This window comes from Varroa destructor, unplaced genomic scaffold (genome assembly GCF_002443255.2).
Source record: "Varroa destructor unplaced genomic scaffold, Vdes_3.0 BEIS01000004.1, whole genome shotgun sequence".
NCBI lineage: Eukaryota > Metazoa > Arthropoda > Arachnida > Mesostigmata > Varroidae > Varroa > Varroa destructor.
In genome coordinates, this window is record NW_019211457.1 from 17,091,667 (window position 1) to 17,115,649 (window position 23,983).

General features: G+C 40.1%; 1 protein-coding gene across 2 annotated transcripts in view; it reads left to right on the plus strand.

Annotated features, from left to right (window-relative positions):
* LOC111248667 (uncharacterized) overlaps positions 1-23,517 on the plus strand; it is a 101,925-nt gene extending 78,408 nt beyond the window's left edge. Inside the window, exons 4-12 of one of the 2 annotated variants that reach the window (XM_022801387.2) lie at positions 10,817-10,987; positions 15,460-17,288; positions 18,898-19,327; positions 19,474-19,784; positions 19,971-20,268; positions 20,428-20,710; positions 20,817-20,942; positions 21,354-21,506; positions 22,348-23,517. In XM_022801387.2, the coding sequence (XP_022657122.1) occupies positions 10,817-10,987; positions 15,460-17,288; positions 18,898-19,327; positions 19,474-19,784; positions 19,971-20,268; positions 20,428-20,710; positions 20,817-20,942; positions 21,354-21,506; positions 22,348-22,426 (3,680 nt within the window). In that variant the 3' untranslated portion in view covers positions 22,427-23,517. The remainder of the gene's footprint in view (positions 1-10,816; positions 10,988-15,459; positions 17,289-18,897; positions 19,328-19,473; positions 19,785-19,970; positions 20,269-20,427; positions 20,711-20,816; positions 20,943-21,353; positions 21,507-22,347) is intronic. The other variant, XM_086985951.1, reaches the window with a different exon arrangement.
* The last annotated feature ends 466 nt before the right edge of the window (positions 23,518-23,983 follow it).

Consider the following 23,983-nt stretch of genomic DNA (forward strand, 5'->3'; position numbering starts at 1 on the left):
AAATGAATGGATCTTGTTTAGAACCTGGTCCATTTCACTCGTTTCTAAGCAGTAGACAAACACTTTATTATCACGGGGATCACACTTTAGCACTTTTTTTTATTGGGAGGTGACCGTAAAATGCTAACCCGAAGCTTCATTATTATAGTGTTGGCCCGAACTTGTGGCCTTCAGTCATCTGCGTGTCTATCGCGTTCCCACTAAAAAAATCATTTGCACATTAGTTCAATCCTTTTTCACCACTATGACGTTTAGCGCTAACGCTCACCCGAACAACAACAACGGCGCTACACGCACGTCGTCTGCTGTAAACAAGAATCTTTCCATTAAATAGTAGGTTATGTATCACCGCTGAGCGAATATTAAGCACCATGCGTTCGATCGATGCAGGTGTAAGTAAGAGCAAAGCCAAAATAAATGATAGTGATTTCACTGCGGAGATAACAGATCCGATATAAGTACGCGATTGACAACATCGTAGTGTTTAAATAATACCGTATTTTCTGGCAAATTAAACTATGCGATAAAACTTTTGCGACTCACAGTCTGTTTATCTTTGCCTAGTCACACAGGGCGAAGCTTGTTAGAGCGGGCAACGTTACTTCTGTTGCATAATACATCGTTGAAATTTCAACTCTTCTCAAGTCGAATGTAGGAAAAAACCTAAAAACAAACTAGGGTCATTTACAAGAATTATCGAATAATAAGGTCATATAATACTGTGAACGTACTTGCAGTGCAATAGCTTTGCAGGTTCTGGCCGGGGAAGCTTCAGCCAATCATGACAGGCCGGCTAAACAAAGACTTCAATGTCTGGAAGGAAGTTAGTCGTGCTCGCCGTCAGCTACACGAAAATTCAGGCCGATAAGTGTCCATACGCCACAATCATTTGTTTGAAATACCTATCGTTTAGTAGATGAAGATATAGAAATTATACTATTATTAGTTATATAGAATTATTTAATTAAGAATTAGAATGGTTCTACGTATCTAAACACCGCTTCAAACATGCAATAAACATTTAGCGTAGGGGGACTTTTAAAAAGGCTAACATTGGTAAGGCTATTGTGCTGTAAAAAAAGTTCATAGAATTTACCGAGAGACGTGACTGGCGGAGGATACATCCACCAGGCGATGTTAGTAAAAGGCAAACTTTCATTTCTCAAAGGAAAAGTATAGCCATCTAATTGGCAGGCACACACAGCTAACCAAACCTATACGTTGAGATTTCCTAGCACATATGTAACCTGTAAATAATAATCTTACGGGAATGGATACTGGCTTTAATTGACAGCACTGTCATTATAGTAAACTACAGTGTGATTTAACAAATCCTACTTTTGAAATACGATAGACCAATAGGCCTAACTAGTCCTAAAAATACTTCTGAATGACGTCACAAAGGCTCTCCATTTTTACATCCGTACGCCGAATTCGTCTTTGGTCAGATTGACTTTCGGAAAATTGTCTGCGATCGATGGTGGTGTATACGTTCTTTATCGGGGTTGAACAGAAGTTTTGATTAATCTAAGGACACTATATGCTGAACGACATGTGCACTTCAGACTGGGTCTGAATGAAGACGTAAAGCCATTATAAATGAAATGATCTATCTCTAGCCATCGTGACTATCACCACCCATCTGGAGAAATGACATGGCGGAAGTCTGAGCTGGTGTTATATATTCCGGTAGTGTTTTTGCAAATTGAAATAAATAGCTATTATAATACTACTACTGCTTCCACTACCGCAACGATTATCGACGGCTGTACAGAATAATTAAATAACTGCACAACAAACATAATTGTACCTTTTTTACTTTGAGCTAACATATGTACGCGTGTGGTAGCTATCTCATTGGACGTTAACGACTATGTCCAAGAATTATTATACTACAGATGAAAATCGACTCGACCTGCCCGTCTCAATATAGTGGTGCCGTTGCATAGGCCTGATATGCTAAGTCTATCTGTAATTAAACTGCACACAGTCTCCTATGGTATCAACAATCCCACTTCTCACCATTTTCAAATTGATGTTGTTTTTTTTTTCGACTTTCTGTATCTATATGAACCAATTAACTGAGAATAAAAGCTTCACAAAAATATGGGATTGTCTTAGTTCCGCAATCATAACTATATTCAGACGATCCAAAAGAGCTTCATGACAGCCACAAACAATCTTGAATAAGCTACGTAGCTGATACCAGCCTGTATGTCCACCAAAATGTACGAGACGATCTTTTTTCAAACGGCTACTAACAACGCGCCTCAGGTTTGCCATTTATGTCCTTATGGCATGATGAGTAATACGTTCTATCGCAATAGTTGGATTTTGTTAGTTTGTGCCTCCTTCGATTCGTATCAGTCACCGTTTGTCATTTACTTATTTAATTGGTGAATCAGTGAAGTGTTCATGTTATTGTTTATCTGTGTCGGCCATTCGGACGGAATACGTTCATCTTCTTTGCGTTTGACTTTCGTTAACGCCTGCCAACACTTACAATTTCTATCCGCAATGTATCGTTGACATTTGTGTGTTACCTACTGCAGCTTTGATTACCAATGATCATGGCGATATATTCTGATTACTCCTGTGCAATTATAGATGGTCACGTTGAACTAGCTCTTGTGATCTGACCTAATACAATCGTCGGCCGAACGACTAATCTGAGGGGAGACGCCAGCCGCAACGCATAAGAGTTCCCCACTGTGACCAGTATACGAACATATGTGTGTCCTTAGTGTGGTCCATATAGTGCAAAGTACATCTGTTCTTTGTCTGTATTTCGGTAAAAAGTCCATCGATAATAATCGCTCCCGGCTTACGTGCGACCGGTCGTCTATATATAGTTTATAGACAAATAGTTTATCAGGGTGATTGATTAGGTTTGCTTTCTACAGGCACACACGTGAACGTGTCTTATACGTAATACGATGCGTCTTGCTTGTACTCGCCCGTTGATTGAATTCGTAGCTCGTTATAATGATGAGAAGATCTATGGCGACTACAACGAAGCCGATAAAGCAGCATCGATTAGGGATTAGTCACTGCTAACGTTGAGGCAATTTCTCGTCACGATTATCTTCAGCATGTCATTGACCATGTTGAGTGTTTTGCCGTAGCCCGTGCGAAGAATAACAATAGTGACACTGTAGTGACGAGACTTGTCAATTTGGGTTATCGTTAATGATGCAACGTTGAAACTGATCCACTTATTCGATACATAGTATAGAATACATAATGATAGACTGCGGCTTATATTTCTGTTAGTAAGTGTTACACATAGCTGATTAATGCAAAGAAAATAATAATAAAGAAATAATAATAATAAAGAAGATAATCAGATCTTGTTTGACTATTTATGGGAATTTTCGTGGAGCGGCGTGCTTTATGATAACTTCATCGTTCTGAAAAACGAAGCTCTATTGTCCCCCGTCCCCAATCTCCAGTGGGTCAATACAACAACATCAAAAACGTAAATTCTTCATCGTATTTGCCCGCCAGAAAGATCTTGCGGGCCAAAATAAACGTAAATACCATGCATACATATTTTCTAAATAGCGTGTAAGGTCATTTGGTTCGTCCGGTTAATACAAGAGCAAGCCATATCCTACCCTTTAAGCAGGCGGAAGTGATGAGACGGCTAGTAATAGCTTAAGAGCAACAGAGTTATTCACCATTGTATAAATGTACAGCTTCGAAGAAAAAACCGAACAAAGTGATTTGCTTGTCCCGGAAGAATCTGAAGTGACTATTAATAGTAATTTTATACCAGCATACGCGAATATCTCTGCATTGAGGGTGGGCATAAAATCTATCACACACACGTCGAACACATATCGAACTATTACTGCAGAGCATTGTTTCCTGCAAAGCCCCTGATAGGTGCTCGGACCAAAGAAAATAACAACTGGTAGGGATAATCATTTTTATCGAATCATCAATCATGATCGTTATCGAAACAACGGATGATGATAATAATTTTTTATAACGGCTATATGTAATTCTTATGTACCTGGTTTGCTATGCGTTCGATCTTTGATGGCGTGTCCGAATCACTTGTAACTTGTTTTGTTATCGGCCATCATTGCCATACAACAAAACACGATTTCGGAAAAAAAAAAAAAAAAAAGGCGACTACAAAAATTGACATAGTTCTAATTAGAAACATGAAATGTCAATTCGGCTAGTTGCATAGCCAGAACTGCCATCAATATCGTGGAATGATGTGTTTTTTACCACACGACCCAGCTGTATGGCCCTGTTTTTCGTTGTTCAAGGGCTGACACTTATCTAACTAGTTACTGAAAACTTTACTTTCATGTATACTTTCATCGAATATTTTTGTATTTGTTGATCCGACGCGATCTACGAAGGGGAGATTGCATAATAGTCTTTTTGTATTGTACTATGTTATAACAGCTATTATTTATCAGCAGTCACGGACACGCTGAAGGAGGAAGGTCCAATTCTTATAGGTCTTAGAAGACTAATTCATGATTTCGTTACAACATGGAGGCCAATTCGATTGTCCTAATCTCATGAGTTGAGGCATTTCAAGGAGAATAAATCCGAAGATTTCAGAGAACCTCGTAGATTAAGAGAGTTTGTATTATTTAAATGTTTGAAATTAAAGCGGCGCCTGCTTCAAATGGAAATCTGCTTTTTGTGCTAAAGAATAAATTGTGTAGGTACCTTTTTATAGGTAAATGGTACTTTGCTAAATAAGAAAAATCTATGTCATATCCCTGAACACATACACACAGCCTATGAAAATTAGATACTGGCCTTGAAAATGCTTTTCTGTAGCGCTATCACTTATAAGGTTGAAATGTCCAGATAACTTACAAATATCTCAAGGTAGGCGAAGAGATTAATTTTGGCAAATGTGAACAAGAACGTATCTTGAGAAACATTTTCGTATACAGTCGTGATACGATGACAACGTTGATACCGTTTTATCGTTAGCGTCGATCCTGGGATTAGTTACGCACTATTACTATTTTTTGATAAAAATGTACTTCACCTAGGGGTTATCCGACAGTATCGTCAGTTTCGCGCGCTAGTTCAAATCACTTCGGTTTTTTTTCGAAACAAGTACAGATGATGCTAGTCGAACATGAGGTAGATAATGTTAAGTGAAGTTGGTTAATAAATTCTGCCTAAACGTCCAGTCAAAAATATGATCAGATCGAAATTGAGAAAACTGTTTCAGCTCTCGTATTGTTGTTGTTGTTGTTGTTGTTGTGGGGGGAGAAGTGCACCGTTGCTATTCATTTCAGTTATAAACGTCCTAAAATGTCATCATCATATTGCAACATTCTGCCATATTATACGTGCAGTCCTGGACGTCTTGATGTAGCTAACCAGAAATTTCGGCTGTCGAAAACTGCAACAAAAATTCGTATGTCAGCATCGTATAATTTGAAAGAAGAGAAAAATTTGCCACTGCATTCGAATAGTTCATCGTCTTAACAACTCAGTTTAGCTACTGTATCCGTTCTGCTGCTAATTAAGCGCCTTGACATTGGCCAGGGACATTTTGGAATAGGTCCCGCGTCGCGTGCCAGCGGAGCAATTCGAAGTTCTTCTTTGAAATTTGTCAAATCCAACACGTAAGATCGACGCCAGCGAAGCTTCGCCCAACATTTGTCATCGCTTCTGTTTGACGTGATCGCGACTGCCGTCACTACTACTAGAACATCATCAATTAGCAATGAGGATGCGGGCCGTCAGCGTAGCCTGAGAATGTGGGCCTAGGCCAGAGATGCAGGATTTCACTTCTAGGCCTTCAGCAGACAGTCCGCTCTCTGTGACCTGTTCAGTTACGAATTTTAATGACATTTCGGGCCGGATCGAAATGGTATATTCGTCATTTAAATGACAATGAACGTCTTGTGCAATGACAGAAACTGTTTGCAGCCGTTTATAGCCGTCTTAGCTGGATAATACTAGACATACATCTTTTATTTATATGTGTATATGTTGACTAGAACAACGGGCTACAGATCTACCTATCCGGCGTACTTGTGATCCTGCTGGCTTAGCACAAAGAGCACACATATATGACTTTCGTAACATATTGACAGTTGCCGACTTTATGGCTATTGCTTAATATCAGATTCCGGAGCTCATGCGTCTCTGAGAATTCAGATTTTCGGGCACAGTTCTTAAAGTTAAAAAGAAAAAAAGCACTTTTATAACCTGGTGTTCAACTTCCAGGACTTGTCGAACTTTTATCTCTCAGCCAATTCGGTCAGCATTATTTAAATAAATAAGGTTGCTTTTTCAGTCCCCGCCCATACTTAGACCTTTGCTCCATAGACATATGTTTTATCTATAATTTTATAGTTAAAAACGAAATACTATAGAAAGATATGACCCCTCTATTTCCTAACTGGCTAATTTTTGATAGTAAATGTCTTCTGCGAAGAGTATATTTGTCATAGGTACGTCATATCATTTGTATGTCCGATGATTTATAGATAGAAATATATTATACACCTGATTCTTCCTATTCCCAGATCTCCTTCTGCTGTACTTCGCTAACTGTGAATGTAGTCCTGTTTGTTTTCTGTTACTCTATACTATGCTACTGCTAATCCTATACCGTTTACCACTGACCGTATGCGTATCACTGTGGATTTAACTGTTTTGAATACGACCGTTATTGTCACCGTTGGTGAGAACACCATCGAGGGGAAGCGCAACTGTTGTAGTATTACTTCTATGAGTGGCCATGTTTTGTTGCTTTTTGAGTGGCGCTCCTAGCGGTTAGTAATATCCACATGGATAACGGCGACGCCACTATAATACTATATATATAATACGATTATATATATAATACGCCAAGATAATACGATTCGAACCGTAGGCACCTCATATCCACCGGTTACATTTGCCTTTGGTCTTCCAGTCGCGTTTCCACGTGACTCATTGTAAAAATAATCAAATGTACCTGTAAAATGCGTATATATCTCTGGGTATAGAGTTATTAAACTTGGAAACAGTGAATGAAATCTACGTATCGTAGAAGCCCTTTAATGTTTAGAATGACTGGGGTCTAAGGCCGATCGTTCCTCATCGTCATTTCTCACTTTGAGCTTTGCGTATGGTTATTGTTCCATTTATTCTAAATATAAGGTTATCTCTACTGATCAGACATGCTAGATTCCGTTGCAATCATATTTTGTTGTAACGTCTTTTATTGAAAACGCATACTTACAAAAGGTATTATATTAATTCTGTAATATAGGCAAAATATCCAAATTGCCAATAATAAATGAAAAAATGAATGATAAAAAAAACTAATTTGATTTTCCTAACCTAACTGTTTTCAAATGGAAGTATTTACGGTGCCTAGTCCATGTGATACTGTACAGTATAATTCGCAGTAACTTCAAGCATTTTTAAACTTTAATTGAACGTTACACAAGGGTTCCTTGCCCCACTGTGTTATACATGTATAGAGGAGCTTTCCCCTTTACCCCCCCCCCCCCCGTGCAACGACGAGTGATATTCAGGGGTCCGCTACGTCAACGACGCATTTCAGACATTTACGTGTAACAACAACCGCAGGAATATTGAGTCACACAAGATTGAACACAGTTTCATCATTGGATATGAAAATACCAATGACGAGACTACTTTTACCTACGTTAAGTTCACTGTCTCCTATCGCAGCAGCGGTCGATCAATAATGCGTGAAATTGTCTACCTAGAGCGATGTAAAAAGACGGTTCTAAGAGCTGGATGTGCATATGATCGTGTTTTCACTGTATGTTACCACGGCCAGTATAAACTGTGCATAGGAAAATTAATTTAACTAAAGAAATTCATTCTACAAATGATTGTACATGTAAGTCTGAACAAATATCTCGACAGCCACAAAAAAAAACCGTATTTAGATCTGTGAATCAGCATTGTTGTTGAAATAGTTAATGTTTGTGCTTATACACATTGAACTATGCGTTCGTTGTCGAAGTCACAATGGGTTAGATCTCAGGTTAGCCTAACACCTGTACATTTAGAGACGACGCAACTTTCAGCTATCCTTCCTTCCTTCCTTTGTGAGAATGTGTCCATTGCACTAAAAAACGTTCTCCAAATAAATTGATGATATATTCTATAATAATTTTGTTTTTATCAGGTCTAAAAGGCTCGTTTCGAATGCTACCTATTTCTTACAGCGAATGATAAAGTTTAGCCCAACTAATACAGTAATAGCTGGTCGTATTCGTTCTGAAGCTCTCTAATAATGCGTGATCTGGATGGGAATCGCAATGTTAACGGTCTCCGAAACGAGATCGATACTTTTTCTTATCCAGTAGTTGATTAGCTGTTGTTTTATATGACAATTATATTGCATGACACTCCTCAATAGAGCCAATGACCGATTCCTCTTGTCTGGCTGCAGACACGCAGTCGATACAAGTTAAGCTCGATAAACAAATTTATAGTTTCGTCTATAGTAGATTTATACCTAATTATATTTGAAATTTTCGTCGAAAGCTTCCGAACGTCGAACTTGTTTACGCTGTCAGATACTCATTTTGCGTGTTTTTTAAGACGAGAGCATTTTGACGAGGGTATATATTGTATAAACAATAAGACATAGCTGGCGTGTGCATACACGAAAGGACGTTCGTTTAGAAAAGAAAAAAAAAGCTGTATTCAAATGTATAGCTCTTGAACATGGAATAGCGCTAGCTCGAAAGCGACGCATTCGTTGAAACATTTTATGTTTTTCAATCGTGTAGACATCAAAGGAATATGTTAAGAGATTTTGTCTTTGTATTTTGTCATTATATTAGAAAGTCAAAGGATGAAGCGCTAGCAACCAGAAAAAGTACAAGACCAAGTATTCATGGTTTTGGCAAAGGAAGACTATTAAGCCTATCTATTTGCATAAATCTCCCGTGTTTGCATCTTGATACAAACCACAGAGTGCGTACACTCAATACATTTCTATTTTTTTTTTCAAGAAATTTTTATACCACTACCAAGCGCTTGATAATTTTTATCACGGAAACTCACGACAGTCATATGCAGATTGGGTAATGTTACATAAATATTTGTCCTAATGGCTATCTCGTAATCGAGAACTTTTTTAAGTTGAAAACGATTGATAGCCATTTTCCACAGAAGAGCTCTCGAAATTATCGGAGTCGACTCTACCAACCGCTAGTCAACATAGATCTTGATGGTTGTATGAAACATTACGTCTTCACTGACCAAGAACAACACAAGATCTTGACATGAACTATGGTGATATAGTTTGTAGCTGATTCGTTTTGGCCCCTCGTTTGGCCGCATCGTTATGTTCTAATTATCTACGGGACATATTTAGACGAATATGTTGAACGTTACATGAACTTGCATGATCTCTGTTCTATGGCAGGGTATAACGAAAAAGCTAAGAAGTAGAGCTGTTTATGCCAATAATATACGGGATATAATAATAACATGGGAAAATAATAATGAATACGGACAGGGCTAACTTGGTAACAAGTTTTTATCTGGAGATCGCTGAGAAAGCCTAATCTTAATTTTATGCTTTCAGCCGCTGGATGTAGTAGTGCTAGCGGTGATACCGCTTCGTTTTATCATATTCTGTCAGAAGATTCAATAACCGATAGATACATGCTGCCAAGTGCTCTACCGTTGTCGCTTGCGTCCATTGAGTTAAAAAATTCAGTGAAGCAAAAAAGATCTGTGATGCTTTGGAAAAAATCTATAAAGCTTTCCAGAGTTTCTCTCATTCGAGCTTCAACTCCTTCGGCTACGCTATATTTACGTCGATACACGTAACGGAATGGGCTCTCAAAATAACACTCCATTTGTTCAGTTATCTGCCAACATTTAACTGCTAGATGGCCTCAAAGCTCAAGAGCAAATGGTAATTCTGTAAGTTCGCGCACGAATCTCACTAATAACAGATCTGCTTTCATTTTACAGCCTTAAGGGACACGGTAGCAAGAACAAGTTCATGAGGCCGGTTTCACGATATTACGCACCTACTAAGTCGTAAGCTTAAACGAAAAGAATGTCAAACTCTTTCTCAACAAAAAAGAAGAAACTCATCATAGACCCAGCTGGGTTAAAGCGAAAGTAAGATTCTGTCTGAGGAGATATAACATACTCAGAATACGTGTATTACTGACGTTGTTGAAGCAAATGCTTGCGTCGCTTTCTCGTCGATAGTCCTTTCCTTTCCTTTTCTTTTCTTTTCTTTAACGATCGTCTGTCGGTCCGAGCGAATGTCCACTTTCGCATCATGTCATTGATAAATTTCAGTGTGAAGCACAAATCAATCGCGAGACATGAAGACGCACACTTTTTGTGCTGTTCATTACAAAAATAGTTTGATTTGAAATGCACTTTGGCGCGTGTGTAAATGATTATCCATTAACAAAAACATTTTACTTCTATTTGTTTATCTTAAATTGCTAGTGATCAGCACTGTTCCTCAAAAAAAATACACCGAGCAAAGGTCTCGGCTACGCGACGTCGTCCTACATTAATCGACTTATGAAAAACAGGAAGGAGAAGCCCGAAACACAGATTTGTTCCACTGTAACTTATTGCGATAGTTTAGTGAACTGATTGGTAGTTCCGATCACAAGGACTTTGTCCGTGTTGACGAAGAGCTGGCGATCAGAAAAGCACCCATCAGCGAAGAAAAATTTCGCGCGCATAATTCGTAATTGTCGTTAGTGTGCCTATGCACAACGTTTTCTAGCCAATACAAGGTAACGCTGGGTGTGATGATTCTGAAGACTTTATGTGTTTAATTGTTTCGAAAATGATGCAGGTGTATCGGCTCCTCGCACAGGACTTTCCGGCGCAGCACTTCTTTCTGCACGCGAGATTTCTGCCAGAGTATTCCAGGATCGGGACATCCCTCACGAGCATGCGTCAATGGTCGCCGTAGCCTTTGGACACTTTGTCTTCCATGATATCTCGCACACTCCACAAACAGCAGGTAGGCTAAAAACAATGGAACTGTCAGGATAACCCGATTGCCTTGTTCAGGAAGATCTTGACGACTGGCCATAGGATCTCTAAGTGCACGGGCTAGATTTATGAAATCTTCTGACTTATTGCCAATCGTTTCTCAATAGACAAACGACCCTGTGAAGAAGTAATTTCGGCACGGTGCTATGAGGCCGCTAGGTGCGGCTGTAATTCGTCCGCTAGCTTTTTTCTTCGATAAATACCTACGATATATAAAGCGCCGAAGGTTTACCATACTTATTTAGAGGCCAACATTCATCTCAGATCAAATCCCATTAACAAATCAAGAAGAAATATGCTAGCGTTGACTAGCTTCTTGCTCCTATTTAGAGTACGCCTACTCTTGGTGCTATCAATATTATTATCCGTACGGTACTGTGCATATGCAGCAAACATGCCTGAGATGGTGGATCAGATCAAAGTTCCATTGATCAGCAAACATTATCCAACACTTACAACTCCTGCAACGGCCGCTAATTCGTTCGGTTTTTTCTTCTAATAGCTTCCCTTGTCAACTGGGTACGATCCTTGAACTGCACGGCATCACAACTAACAACTGTGAAGCGCTAGATATGAATACTTTTAATAGTTCACAACACGGATTCACAGCACGCGCAGATGCATGCGGGAATATAGATACGGACCGATAAATGCTTCTGTTCACATCTTCTATTGGTGACGCGTGCGCGCTCTGACACTGCAGACGCATACGAACCGATGATGATATAGACAAGACTCCTTCGTCGGTTAAATGTTCCAGCGGTACTAACATCGTACGCGGACGCCTTAAAGATCAGAAAAGATGCCGAATTATAATCTAATTTCCAAGTTATTATTTTATCAATTAAAATATCAATACGCTGTTATTACTATAGTGAAAATAGTAAATTGGCGTGTGCTTTGGTCGATGTCTTTATGAGTGGGATAGGTATAGCCAAGTGATACATAATGTTTCTGTTATAGTCGTTGCGGTAGACTATCTAAACGTTAACTTAAACCGTTAATGTCAATACGTAACTATACGATTGCCAAAACTTGTGGACCCGACGATAGTTTACGTCTAAACGGACATAAACATACAAATCAGCAAAAGCTGACTTGATGAAACATGAACTGATAAGCGTATAAGAGACACTACACAAGCCATGGTTCCTCGGGCTTGTCGTTTCAACCGCCCATTGACGATCTATCATATCAAGCTGACTAGTTTAACAGAAATGAAGTAAAAATAATAATAATAATAATCCTGAAATTTTAATATCACTAAACGTTTGTTACAGTGACGTTACTAAGATCTGTAGCTGCAGAGTGGTGTGCATTAGTAAGACGTTATAATATTAGAAGGGTTGCCACAGAGGCTACCATGCTTTCTCCCTCAGGTGGTACATTGTGCTCAACAACCTACAAAGTGAAAACGGTACAAGCAGGATGAAATGAAAACAAAATACTAATATCGGCAATAATAATGATAACATAAGTGTTTGCTTCGATTCTATCCTGTCTCCATCATTATACAGTCAATTTATTTGCAACTTGTGATTCACTATTCGTAGAAACGAAGAATCGAGAAGACTCGATAGTCCCACCGGGGGAACGCCACAGCCCGACGCAATCGTTCGATCGCTATCAATTCGAGATACCACATAAGGTTATACAAATGTATGGGCTGCCATACATAAATCTGTGTAATTAGTTAATTTGTGTGAGTGTGCAAATGCATACCGCTGATATTTTATTTTTACATAGATACACAGCGACGCCATTTTAAAATTTCTAGATGAATGTGAAAGATAGTTTCCCAAAGTGGACTTTGGCCGATTGTGCGGACTACAACGAAATATTTCGAAATACTACGAAGTGCGAACCGTTGTATAAACAATGCTATCTACTGTACAGTACGTTCCATATGGTCGTTGTGGTTGGCCACACTGAGCTCGATTGTAAACAAACCATATTAACCTGCACGTATGGTATTACCTATAGTAGCATATATGATATCGTATTGTCATTTATCCATTACTACGTACGACATTAGTATTCGGTGCCCAGTACGGCTGATTATGGCGACAATGAATTTGTCGTCGTCGTCGTACGAAGAAGAAGAATCGAAAGCGACGAATACAAACAGGAGACGTTGGATTAGAGAGATACACCATTCCCGATGGTGGGATTTGGGATGGTCAGCGGTTATTGCTAGCTTGCACAGGCATCCTAAGAAAAGCATTTTGTTTCTAAAAAATCGAGATAAAGCTTGTTGAGTGACTTAGGCTACTAGAGCCTATATTTTGTACTTTTTTCACATGAAAGAGTACTCTCAGCTATTGACAAACGATGTTCAAAATTCAGCAATTAGACGCTTTCTTTGCTGGGTACTATGCAATAATAATAATATAACCATGAACGACAACCTGGCAGTTGCCGTTTGCTAGACCGTTAACAACAGTTGAAATATCTGAACAGAAAATCTTGTGTAAAAACGACCACTGATTGCGCCATATCGCGCGCGAAAACTTATTTATTAGGTAGTTTCACCTTTGACCAAAGCCACTATTCTTTAGGGGGTTTACGTAAGCTTGAAAATGAAAGAACTTGAAGTAAAATTTCCCCTGCGTCCGGCAGCAGCAGCAGCAGCAGCTCCAAGTCTGAGCTTAACGATTATCAGTAAAATATGACAATAAAGATATTTCCAAGTTGGGAGAAGTCTGAAAAAATACAAAAGCGTACTTTAATCGGAAAAATTCAACGCTGAATTCATAATTAGGAAAAAAAGTATTTGCACACTGTTTTTTTCTAATGAATGTTAAAAAACTGGCAAGACAAGTAAAGCAACTCATTAGTAAATTACCACCATAGCTAATGATAATGGTGAGAACAAGCTTGCGAATCTTCTGCATAACATCGTTACTATTGGTAGTGCGTGGATTGGGCACCGGTTGTAACTGTCGGTAACTGTGTAACACTGATGATAGCAACATATTATAGCATAGTTTTCAAAAGTGATTCTTTGAGAAAACGATATTGTTTCTATTAGTTACAAGTTCAACATAACAACTCGTTATATGTAAAATATAATATTTGTCCGTAAAGAGCAAAAGGTCTGACTAACGAGTTCACATCGAATGATAGATATCTGTTTGAGATTATTTCAGTTTGTTACGCACCTCCTCCCCCTCATTTTTACATTTATATCGTTTTTCGATATCAGACGCGTTCACGAAGCGCCTCATGAGCGCCTAGTGAGACATCTAGTGAGACATATTTGGACAAATTTCAAATTTTCACGCTTATCAAGTCTACGGGATGCCGCTATAGCCGAAGTTCGGTAAATTCGTTTTGTTAGACTTATGGTAAGAATAACATATTATCCACTGTATACATCATAGAGATCTAGCCAAATTTATGTTATTAAATAGTCCTCTAATGATGTTTTCCGTTATGCGTAGACGTCTTCTTCAGGTAACAACGATTACATAAGAAACCTCCCGAAGTTATTGTTTTATGACAATACATTACGTAATTCCCTATCGGCGGCAGGGACTAGGGATTAAGTTTTTTTAGCTCGATAGCTAAGTGAACATTGGTTAAATGAGTTACGTCTTTGCGCCAAAGCTCAATCGTGCCTCATTCACAGATTGATTGTTTATATATCTTCTACTGATCATAAACACATTTGATGTACATGGCCCTCGATAGCATTGAGGTAAATGCAGCCTATATGGTTAGGACTTCGAGCTAAATTTATAAAGACTCTCAAAGACTCTGTAAAATGGGCTCGAAAAACTACGCATGAATGCTTCCGGTTTCTAAGGAAAAGCTTTTTGTTAAAAATGTTTGAGTCACTGTGGTGTCACCACCAAGCTTATTCTGAAACTGAACAAATAATTGCAATCCAAAGCTTTGTGGTAAAGTTCAGCTTATCGGTTATGAACTGAGGACCAACAGGCAAAGAATATCAACAAGCTGTTTGTCATTGTTAAAAAGACTCTAATGTATATCAATTTACCAAGCACCAAACACACTTTTCCGTTAAAATAATGTCGAACATAGCATTCGAATATCATGATCAGTAACGTGCGACGGAACGCAGATGCCCTAAAGTACCTGTGCTGCAAAGGCCATGATTTGATAGTATACAAAAATCAAAACAAGAGTAAAAAAAATAGATATACTTTAGGGACGTTATGTTGAACCATAGATATTTTTATGTCATACTTATTGCCGAAAACGATTGCCGAACGATTGTGCTAATAACAAAAAATACCAGCAATTTAATGAATCGCCATAGAATTTTTTGCCGAGCTTGGTGTTTCATGCATTGTTTATACATTACATTATTTTGTAAACGATTACCTGTTAAAACTGGTCTTGTGTACGTATAGAGCGAATGTACTATATGCATTCAGTAGGAAGCCTTAATGATTTTTTTTTATCTCCGCTCAGGCTTCCAGGGTGCTCGTCTTAAATGTTGCAATGTGCCTCCCAACCTCAAGCATCCGGAGTGTTATGAGATCAGCGTGTCGCCAAATGACTCCTTCTATGCAGCGTTCAGACAAAATTGCCTTGACTATGTACGGTCATCAACTGCGCCCCGAGAAACTTGCGGTTTAGGCCCTCGTGAGCAGAACAATCAGGTCACATCTTTCGTGGATGGTTCAACGATCTACGGCTCATCAGAAGCAGAAGCTCGATTCTTACGATCATTCGAAGATGGCCTTTTGCTTACGCAACGAAATGATGCTGGGGAAGAGATTCCTGTTGGAGATGCTTCATCCTTGGACTGCCGTGGCTCAAAAACTGCTCCATGTTTCAGCTCAGGAGATCCGCGAATGAATCAAAATATCGGTTTGGCTTGGATGACCACTATGTGGATCCGTGAGCATAATCGTTTAGCTCGAGAACTTAAGGGGCTAAACCCTTTGTGGGACGACGAACAATTGTACCAGGAAGCACGTCGTATTGTTGGAGCAGAAATTCAACACATTGCCTATAATGAGCTACTTCCTACTCTTGTGGGTCCTGAAGTTGTTGAGAGATTCGGCCTCCGCATGGATAGCAATGGTTTTTTTACCGGCTATGATCACAAGCGTCTACCAGGAGTTACAAATGTAATGGGCTCCACTGGGCTATGGGCCCTCTTATCCGCTCTGCCAGGCAATAGTGAACTTTTTGACGCTCAACGCTTCCGCAAACTTGGATCCATTCCCTCCACTGAAACTGCTTTCCATCCCCAGGATCTCTATAATTCCAATCGCTTCCGTCAGTATGTTGCCGGAGCACTTATGCAACGTGCACAGCGCATCGATGCATCCTTCAGTAAACATATTACTCAAGACATGTTTGCTTCGGATAGCAATCAACCTGGTCTTGATCTAGCCTCTATTGCCATTCAGCAAGGAAGAGATCACGGTCTGGCCGGATATACAAAATGGAGACAATTCTGCGGTTTACGCGATATCGACAATTTCGATGGTCTCGCTCAAGTTATGGACCAAGACACCGCTCAGCAGCTGTCGGAGCTATACGAAAGTGTTAGTGATATCGATCTCCTTGTAGCTGCTCTCGCTGAAACTCCCGTAGAGGGAGGTCTTGTTGGCCCTACGCTAGCCTGTATTTATGCTCATCAGTTCCGTCATCTTCGTATCTCGGATCGTTTCTGGTATGAGAACCCAGGTCAGCCTAGTTCCTTCACTAAGAACCAACTGCAAGAGATTAGGCACACATCTTTGGCTAGGGTTATCTGTGATAACGTGTTCCACACTGGAGTAATTCAACCTCGTGTTATGCAGTTGCCTGACCCATGGCTAAATAACCTGCAATCATGCGACGATAGACTTCTTAGCTCCGTTAACCTTGAACCTTGGGCGCAGGAAAGTCCTCTTAAGGTATTGACCAATGGTCTAATGATTGATGTGCTAAACGACGCTAGCAACGCTCTTCGAGGTAATCTTCTTGGCGACGGAGAATTTGGATCGGGTCGGAACAAAGGCTTCATGCGAGCTAACGTGATTTCGCGCAACGTGCACAATCAGAGTGAGGTGCTCGAATTGGCTACGAAAAAGCTAATGAATGAACTTGGACGTGACAAGAGGCGAACTATCGATGACAACTTCATCCCAGCCCTGCGGCATGTGGACCTTTCAAAGTTCCATCGCGAATTCGAAGAACCCGCCGCTTGTGAACCCACACGTCTCCAGCCTTGCAATCCACGTACGCCATTCCGAACTATGTCTGGCCGATGTAACAATCTACGAAGCCCTAATTTCGGAAAGGTTTGTTCCTTTTATGCATTTTATCTGTGAGCAGGTGCCACGTACCTTTTCTCACCCGAGTGATTCCCTTAGCGAAGGCCGTTCGGAGTCTAATAACAACTTTAATCAAAAATTCTCTTTTGCTTTATCTATTAAACGCATCTTAAATTGGCTCAGTATAAGACAATTTAGTTGGCCGGAGCCCAGCCATTTCAATACGCTAAATTTCTAAACAAGATATTAGAAACACTTTATGGTCTCAACAATAGGGGTAAACTCACGTTAAATCATTTATAATATGCTACACGATATATTGAAAATTTCAGGATATGCTTATAATATTCACTATTACTAAATAAACTCAATCAATAAGTTTTCACTTTCAAGGCCAATTGCGCGGCGCTAAAGCGATATATTTTAAAATGATTTTGACCTATGAAAACAATACTGTTCAGCTTTACACCGGTATACTACATGTTGATAAAGGATTAAGCAAACGAGTTGATATAGTTACTATTAGCGGTACTTTAGGGCACTACCTCCAGCAGCAACCACCCTTTGGGACATGTCGCTGATGCTGTTTTTTGCTGCTTCAGCTCTTATTGGATCCTGTTATCCCACATTAGTGATTTTTTCCCGAACGTTTGAGATTTCCTGTCCTTGCGAACTTGCAATTTTATGATTTTCCAGATCTGCTTTATGGGATTGCTGTTTTCCCAGTGCCAGCGGGTGCTTCAAGCTCTGTGACTAGGCGCCCCACTCGTCACCGTCAGGGAATCATTCGCGTCCCTAAGGCAGAATTTTCCTCTTGATAATTTCAGCACATTCCTGGTGCTCTAAAGTATTCCTTACGCTAAATGTGTCATCCCAGTGTCTTTGGCACAAATCATCATAACATTTGACAGATTTTGATTTCCGGTACGACGAAGTTTTAGAAAAACAGGTCTGGAGGCATGAAAGGCAGTTTTCGAAAAATTTCAAAATGAGAAACGTTTGAAAATCCGACCTTTGCCTACTTTTTAATTTTTCTATATGATTTGCCCAATCATAAACCGACTCGTTTTGGTTGAGCATTCTTGGCAAGTCTGCTGTCTTTGAACCCAGCCTCTTTGAGTTTCCAGTACAGCGTAATTTTCGACACGTTATGTAAAGAAACATGCAAAATGACCAAAAAACACTCAAGTCAATCACATAGACACTACCACTTGCTTGTTTCACGCCGGAACAGTCGTGGTAGATGCTAAGGCAGAGCGCATCGGCACTATGTGGTTCGAGATATTAGTACGAAACATAAATGCCGGACTCGCATGAATTAGATCATAGCGAGCTACCACGTCTGCAACAGCTAAAACACGGTATCTCAGTTTTACATATAAGATTGTCAGCCAGTAGGTTGAAATTGCCTTCAGGTGTCCTTATCGATACATGGTATTAGTGTAGAGTAGAATAACGCCGCAGTCGTAAGCCAAAAACCGCTTGAAAGATCTCGTTTTTAATGCCGCGCAATAAATAATGGATGTTAAAACTATTTGATTGAGTACCAACCGTACATTTTTTTTATCCTTCAAACTACGAGCTGCCCATATTTATTCCAGTACAGAAACAGAAATGAGGACACTGTCTTTTGTAGGTGTCTCATTCGTTCCGCCGCATACTGCCCTCTCGATACGACGACAACATCAGCTCGGCTCGTCAGACCTCGGTAACAGGTGCTCCGCTTCCCCCAGCACGAGTGGTCTCCGCGGCTGTACACAGCGATCTATCCGTGCCTCACCAGAAGTACACCCAAATGCTTATGCAGATGGGACAATTTATGGACCACGATGTTGCCCACACCCCCCTAAGCGAAGGACCTAACGAGTCTACACTGAAGTGCCGCAAATGCGATTCTCCGCAAAAGGAGAATCAACAAGAATGTTTCCCGATACCGATTCCCCACGGGGATCCTTTTTTCCCATCTGTATCAGTCAAATCCGGACGTCCCTTGTGTCTTCCCTTTACGCGTTCGATGAGCGGACAGCGAACTTTGGGCTCGAGAGAACAGATCAACCAGGTTACTGGTAAGTCGACCATCTGCGAGGAGTATTAGACCAAATTTTCTTAGCATTTTAAACGCGTGTGCCATAGTCGACAAATTAGAGAAGGTATTCATACCTATAAATCCATAATATGAAACCTATGATATCAAGCGACTCTTTTATTTCAGGGTTCCTTGATCTTTCGACTGTTTATGGCTCGGACAACTGTGCTCGTGAAGAACTGCGTCTTCTGCACAGCGGTCAACTGAATATGTCTGCCCATCCTGCGGATCAATCGCTAAAGCCTCTTCTCCCAGAGATTCAGGGTGCAGCTGATTGTCTGTCATCAAATGATCGTTGCTTTATTGCTGGTGACACTCGAGTTTCGGAGCAACCTGCACTGACCTCAATGCACACTCTATTCGCTCGAGAGCACAATCGTATCGCTTTAGAGCTCAGCCGACTTAATCCTCATTGGGACGATGAAAGATCGTTCCAAGTATGTCTTATTTGCTATTAATTATCGAATATATAAAACAATGCATTTAGGTATGACAAAATCACGCTCTTGAGCAGACTTGACTAACTATATCGCAAACCATGTCTTGCATCCCAGTGTAATTCTACTTGCCGTAACTGACATATCGGTTCCCGCGCATGCGTATGTGTGTATTTACTTTCGCAGGAGGCTCGACGCATTCTAACGGCGATGTATCAACGGGTGATCTACAGCGAATGGCTACCTCGAGTGCTCGGATGGGAAGCTGTCAGTCAGTGGGGATTGAATCTCCTCGATTCTGGATATTTTGCTGGATACGATCCCACGTGCGATGTCGGTGTCTTCAACGAGTTCGCTACAGCTGCTTTCCGTTTTGGGCATACCCTTTTGCCCCCAGCCTTCAAGCTTCTTGGCCCGGCTTACAATGAGATCGGTCGCATTAAGCTAACAGACGCTTTCTTCAACTCGCAGATCCTCTACAAAAGTAAAATTTCCGTTTGTCTAGATTTGCAGGTAGCCATAATTATTAATTTTAGAGAAACAGCTTTTTAGCGTTTCTACAGACTTCGGGATTACGATTCCGCGGCGTGTGACAGCATCTCTGCTCTCGTTTTTATGAGTTTCCGGTTTATTTACTTTTTAGGAGACCAACTAGACCAACTGGTTCGTGGACTAATGGCGACTCCAATGGAGAACTTCGATAATCACGTTACCAATATGGTAACAGAGCATTTGTTTGAGTCGAAGACCATTCCATTCTCTGGCCTCGATCTTGTAGCCATCAACCTGCAGCGTGGAAGAGATCACGGGCTGCGTGGATATAATGACTATCGAGAATTCTGCGGTAAGCCACGTCTTAGATCGTTCCAGGATCTCCAGGGCGAGGTTAGTCCTAACGCTCTCCGAGGACTCTCCAGTGTTTATCGGTAAGTCTTACAGGCCGTTTGTACTATATTCACTCAGAAGTTATTCTATTATTAAGCCTTTATAGTACGTAGAAACTTCTAATAATGATATCTGTTTTCGTTACAGGCACGTGGATGACATTGATCTATTTTCTGGAGGTCTGTCCGAGATCCCCCTGCCTGGCGCTGTTGTAGGACCTACATTCAGCTGTATTATTGGCTTCCAATTCCAGAGATTGCGTCGATGTGACAGGTAACAGACGCTTATATTTTTACTGCTAGAAGCTCGAGAAGGGAGGTTCAGTGACTATCCGACTCGGTAGCTTGCAGCACATCGAAGCGGCCAGAGACAGAATTCACGCTGAAGGAACAATACCCCTCAACTTAGCGTACCGTAGTAACAGTAGCACTTAACTTGTTTGTGACATTTACGTGATTAATATAATTATTGACTATTATTCTTTGACAATTAGTTAGCTATTGTATTACGTGAAATTTATTTACGATGGAAATACATAAAAATATTGCACAAAAAAGGTAGAGACGCAGTGATACCCTATCGTTAAACATTTAGTAATCCGCAAAGATGGCGCGGATGAATAACGCTACACACTGTATGGACGAGTAAATACGATTGTAAACATTATTCCCCATCATCTTTCAGATACTGGCATGAAAATGACGAGCATTCAGTTCGCTTCACGGAAGGCCAGCTTGCCGAACTTCGAAAGACTTCATTAGCAAAACTTCTCTGCGAGAACATGGATACGACTAAGTTTGTGACAAGATCCGTGCTCGACCTTTACGATCCGTTCTTGTAAGGCACCAACATAAAATCAATTACTTTTATTGTAATAACGATGCACCAGTACTGACATAAGTGCTATTTGTTCAAATAATACTTCGTCCTTAAATAGCGATAGAGACAGAGATCACTGACATGCTATATACAGGCCGTGAGGCTCCGCCACGCTATTCAAGTGTACGTCCTAATATACAGCCTAGAGCCGTGCGCGCTTTCTGCACCCTCGTTACCGGATCTACAGAAATGCGGCAACTTCCGGTTAACGGTCATTCAGGGTTTACCGTGTTGGAGTCGATTATTCTCGACATTGTCGGCACTGACCTAACTTGCTCACTCGAACTGAAACAGTTACCTCGTCTGTTGAAGCTGCGTTTGTTGATGAATACTCGCATGGACCCCAACATTATCTGTGATGGTTAACTTCAAAAGTAGTTATTGCAACAGGAACTAACTCCACAGCAAGAGGCACCACCAGCACAGAACTTCACAACTTACCCGACCCTTTTGTCCACCGACGAATGCGCTAGCCTCTCAACTTCGTCTATTCTAGCGACGACGCACGAATACCTCTCCCAGTGCTACTAATATAACATAAAGAACAACAGCGACGGGAATTCCTAGGATTATTAACGGAATAATAATAGTAGGCTAGGCATGCGGATCATTATGTCTAAAAGGACATATCAGGCAAAATCAATAATCTAAAAAATGCTGTTAATGAACATATTATTGTGGATAAACGATGCGAAGTTGAAGTTTAAAAACATTCACATTTTTTATTATATAGCAGGATAAATTCATATTAAGCGTCTGGTAATATGTTAATTATTTCGAGTTGATCTGTTCATTACAGGAATCCTCGAGTGTCCTGCCAAAGTATACCGGGAACAAATCTCGCCTTCTGGAGAGAAAATCCCAACCAGCAGGCGTAACTAGTTCAACACTGCAATACAAGCGAATGTTTGAGCCTTATTTACATGAAACACCGTGTTTCCATCAGCTGCTATTAATTCACCACAGTTTTCCACTTGGCAAGAAATACTGGAAATCTTGCACAGGACGAAATCGCATAAAGGCAAAAAGTAACAGAGACAGAAGAAATCTAACAACAACACACACATACACAGATATTTCAAACGGATCTTCAGCTAGATGACCGGCTGGATCGAACGTTTTGTACGTAGTAACAAAAAAAAAAAACATTTATATATATATATATATATGTATGGACATAATCGATATAGATTATGCAGACCCAACGAGTCCGTGTCGTGACAGCACGTTCATACAGGACACTGTGGATCATTGTGGGCAATGTAGTGTGAAAGGTTAGCATAATATAATGGGGCAAGCGGAGCTGATATCACATTGCAAAAAGTCTAAGCAAGCTATATCAAAAAGAAAAACAAGGTAACAAAAAAGCGTCAGCCGACTGGATTCGCTGGCTTGAATTTTTTTTAGTCATTGTGGATGCGACCACTTGCAGGATCAGCGCGCGAGGGATTCGACCATCCAGACAAATACTTCAGTATAAATTTAAAACTGTATGCATCAGATATTTTCGATCTTAAAATGTTGTGTTCATTAAAATCATTTCTCTAAGGCTTTTTCGTCACTTGAAAAGGGTCGTACAGCAGATTGTCCATAGAGACGCATAGTCAGAATGATCGTCCAACACCATCAAGAGCAATTAGAAGATTCCATGCACAGCTGCTGGCGCGCAGAGCGTTGATTATAAAGCGGGCAAGCGATTCCATCCATTTCAAGAACAGCTTATAGTCGACGCCAAGCCTTGTGGGAACTGACCTGGGAGACGATGATCGGATAAGGACATATAAAAAAAAATAGAGGCACAATGTGTCAAGGTTTATTATTTAAATCTCTACAAATATTATTATAATTATTAAAATGACCTCGTAAAGTTGCTGTGCAGAACGGCAAAATTGTCGGTTCCAATGAACCAACACCTGTACATAATCTGAATAAATAATAAATGCAATATGAGAAATCTGTAAAACGTGAATTTTAGTCTTTAATCAGCTTGTCTATGTTTATCGTTATGAGCAGGCGAAATTTATTCCTATTACTAAGTAGAGGCTTCGCTCAGAGAAATTCTATAATATTGAAATAATGAATAGGAATATTTAGTTAGGCTCAGCTAGCGAAAAGGAACCAGCAATGCATTCTTTGCGTATTATATACGTTCATTATTTTTATAGTATACTGTACTTAGTATACTTATAGTACATACATATATGTATATTCAATTGTATCTATACATGAGAAAGCATGATCATTCGCATAAAAACTCTTGACATGCAAACAAATGCCCTGGAGTGCAGCAATGATAGGATATTACTTGTGTAATTGCCGATGAAGGATGCTGCTTCAAACTTGTAAGCCTTTATTCAGTATGACGTATGAGGTTATAGGAGACGAAGACCTTGCTTAGGGCAATCTTCCACTCTAATATATAGAGCACTACTATT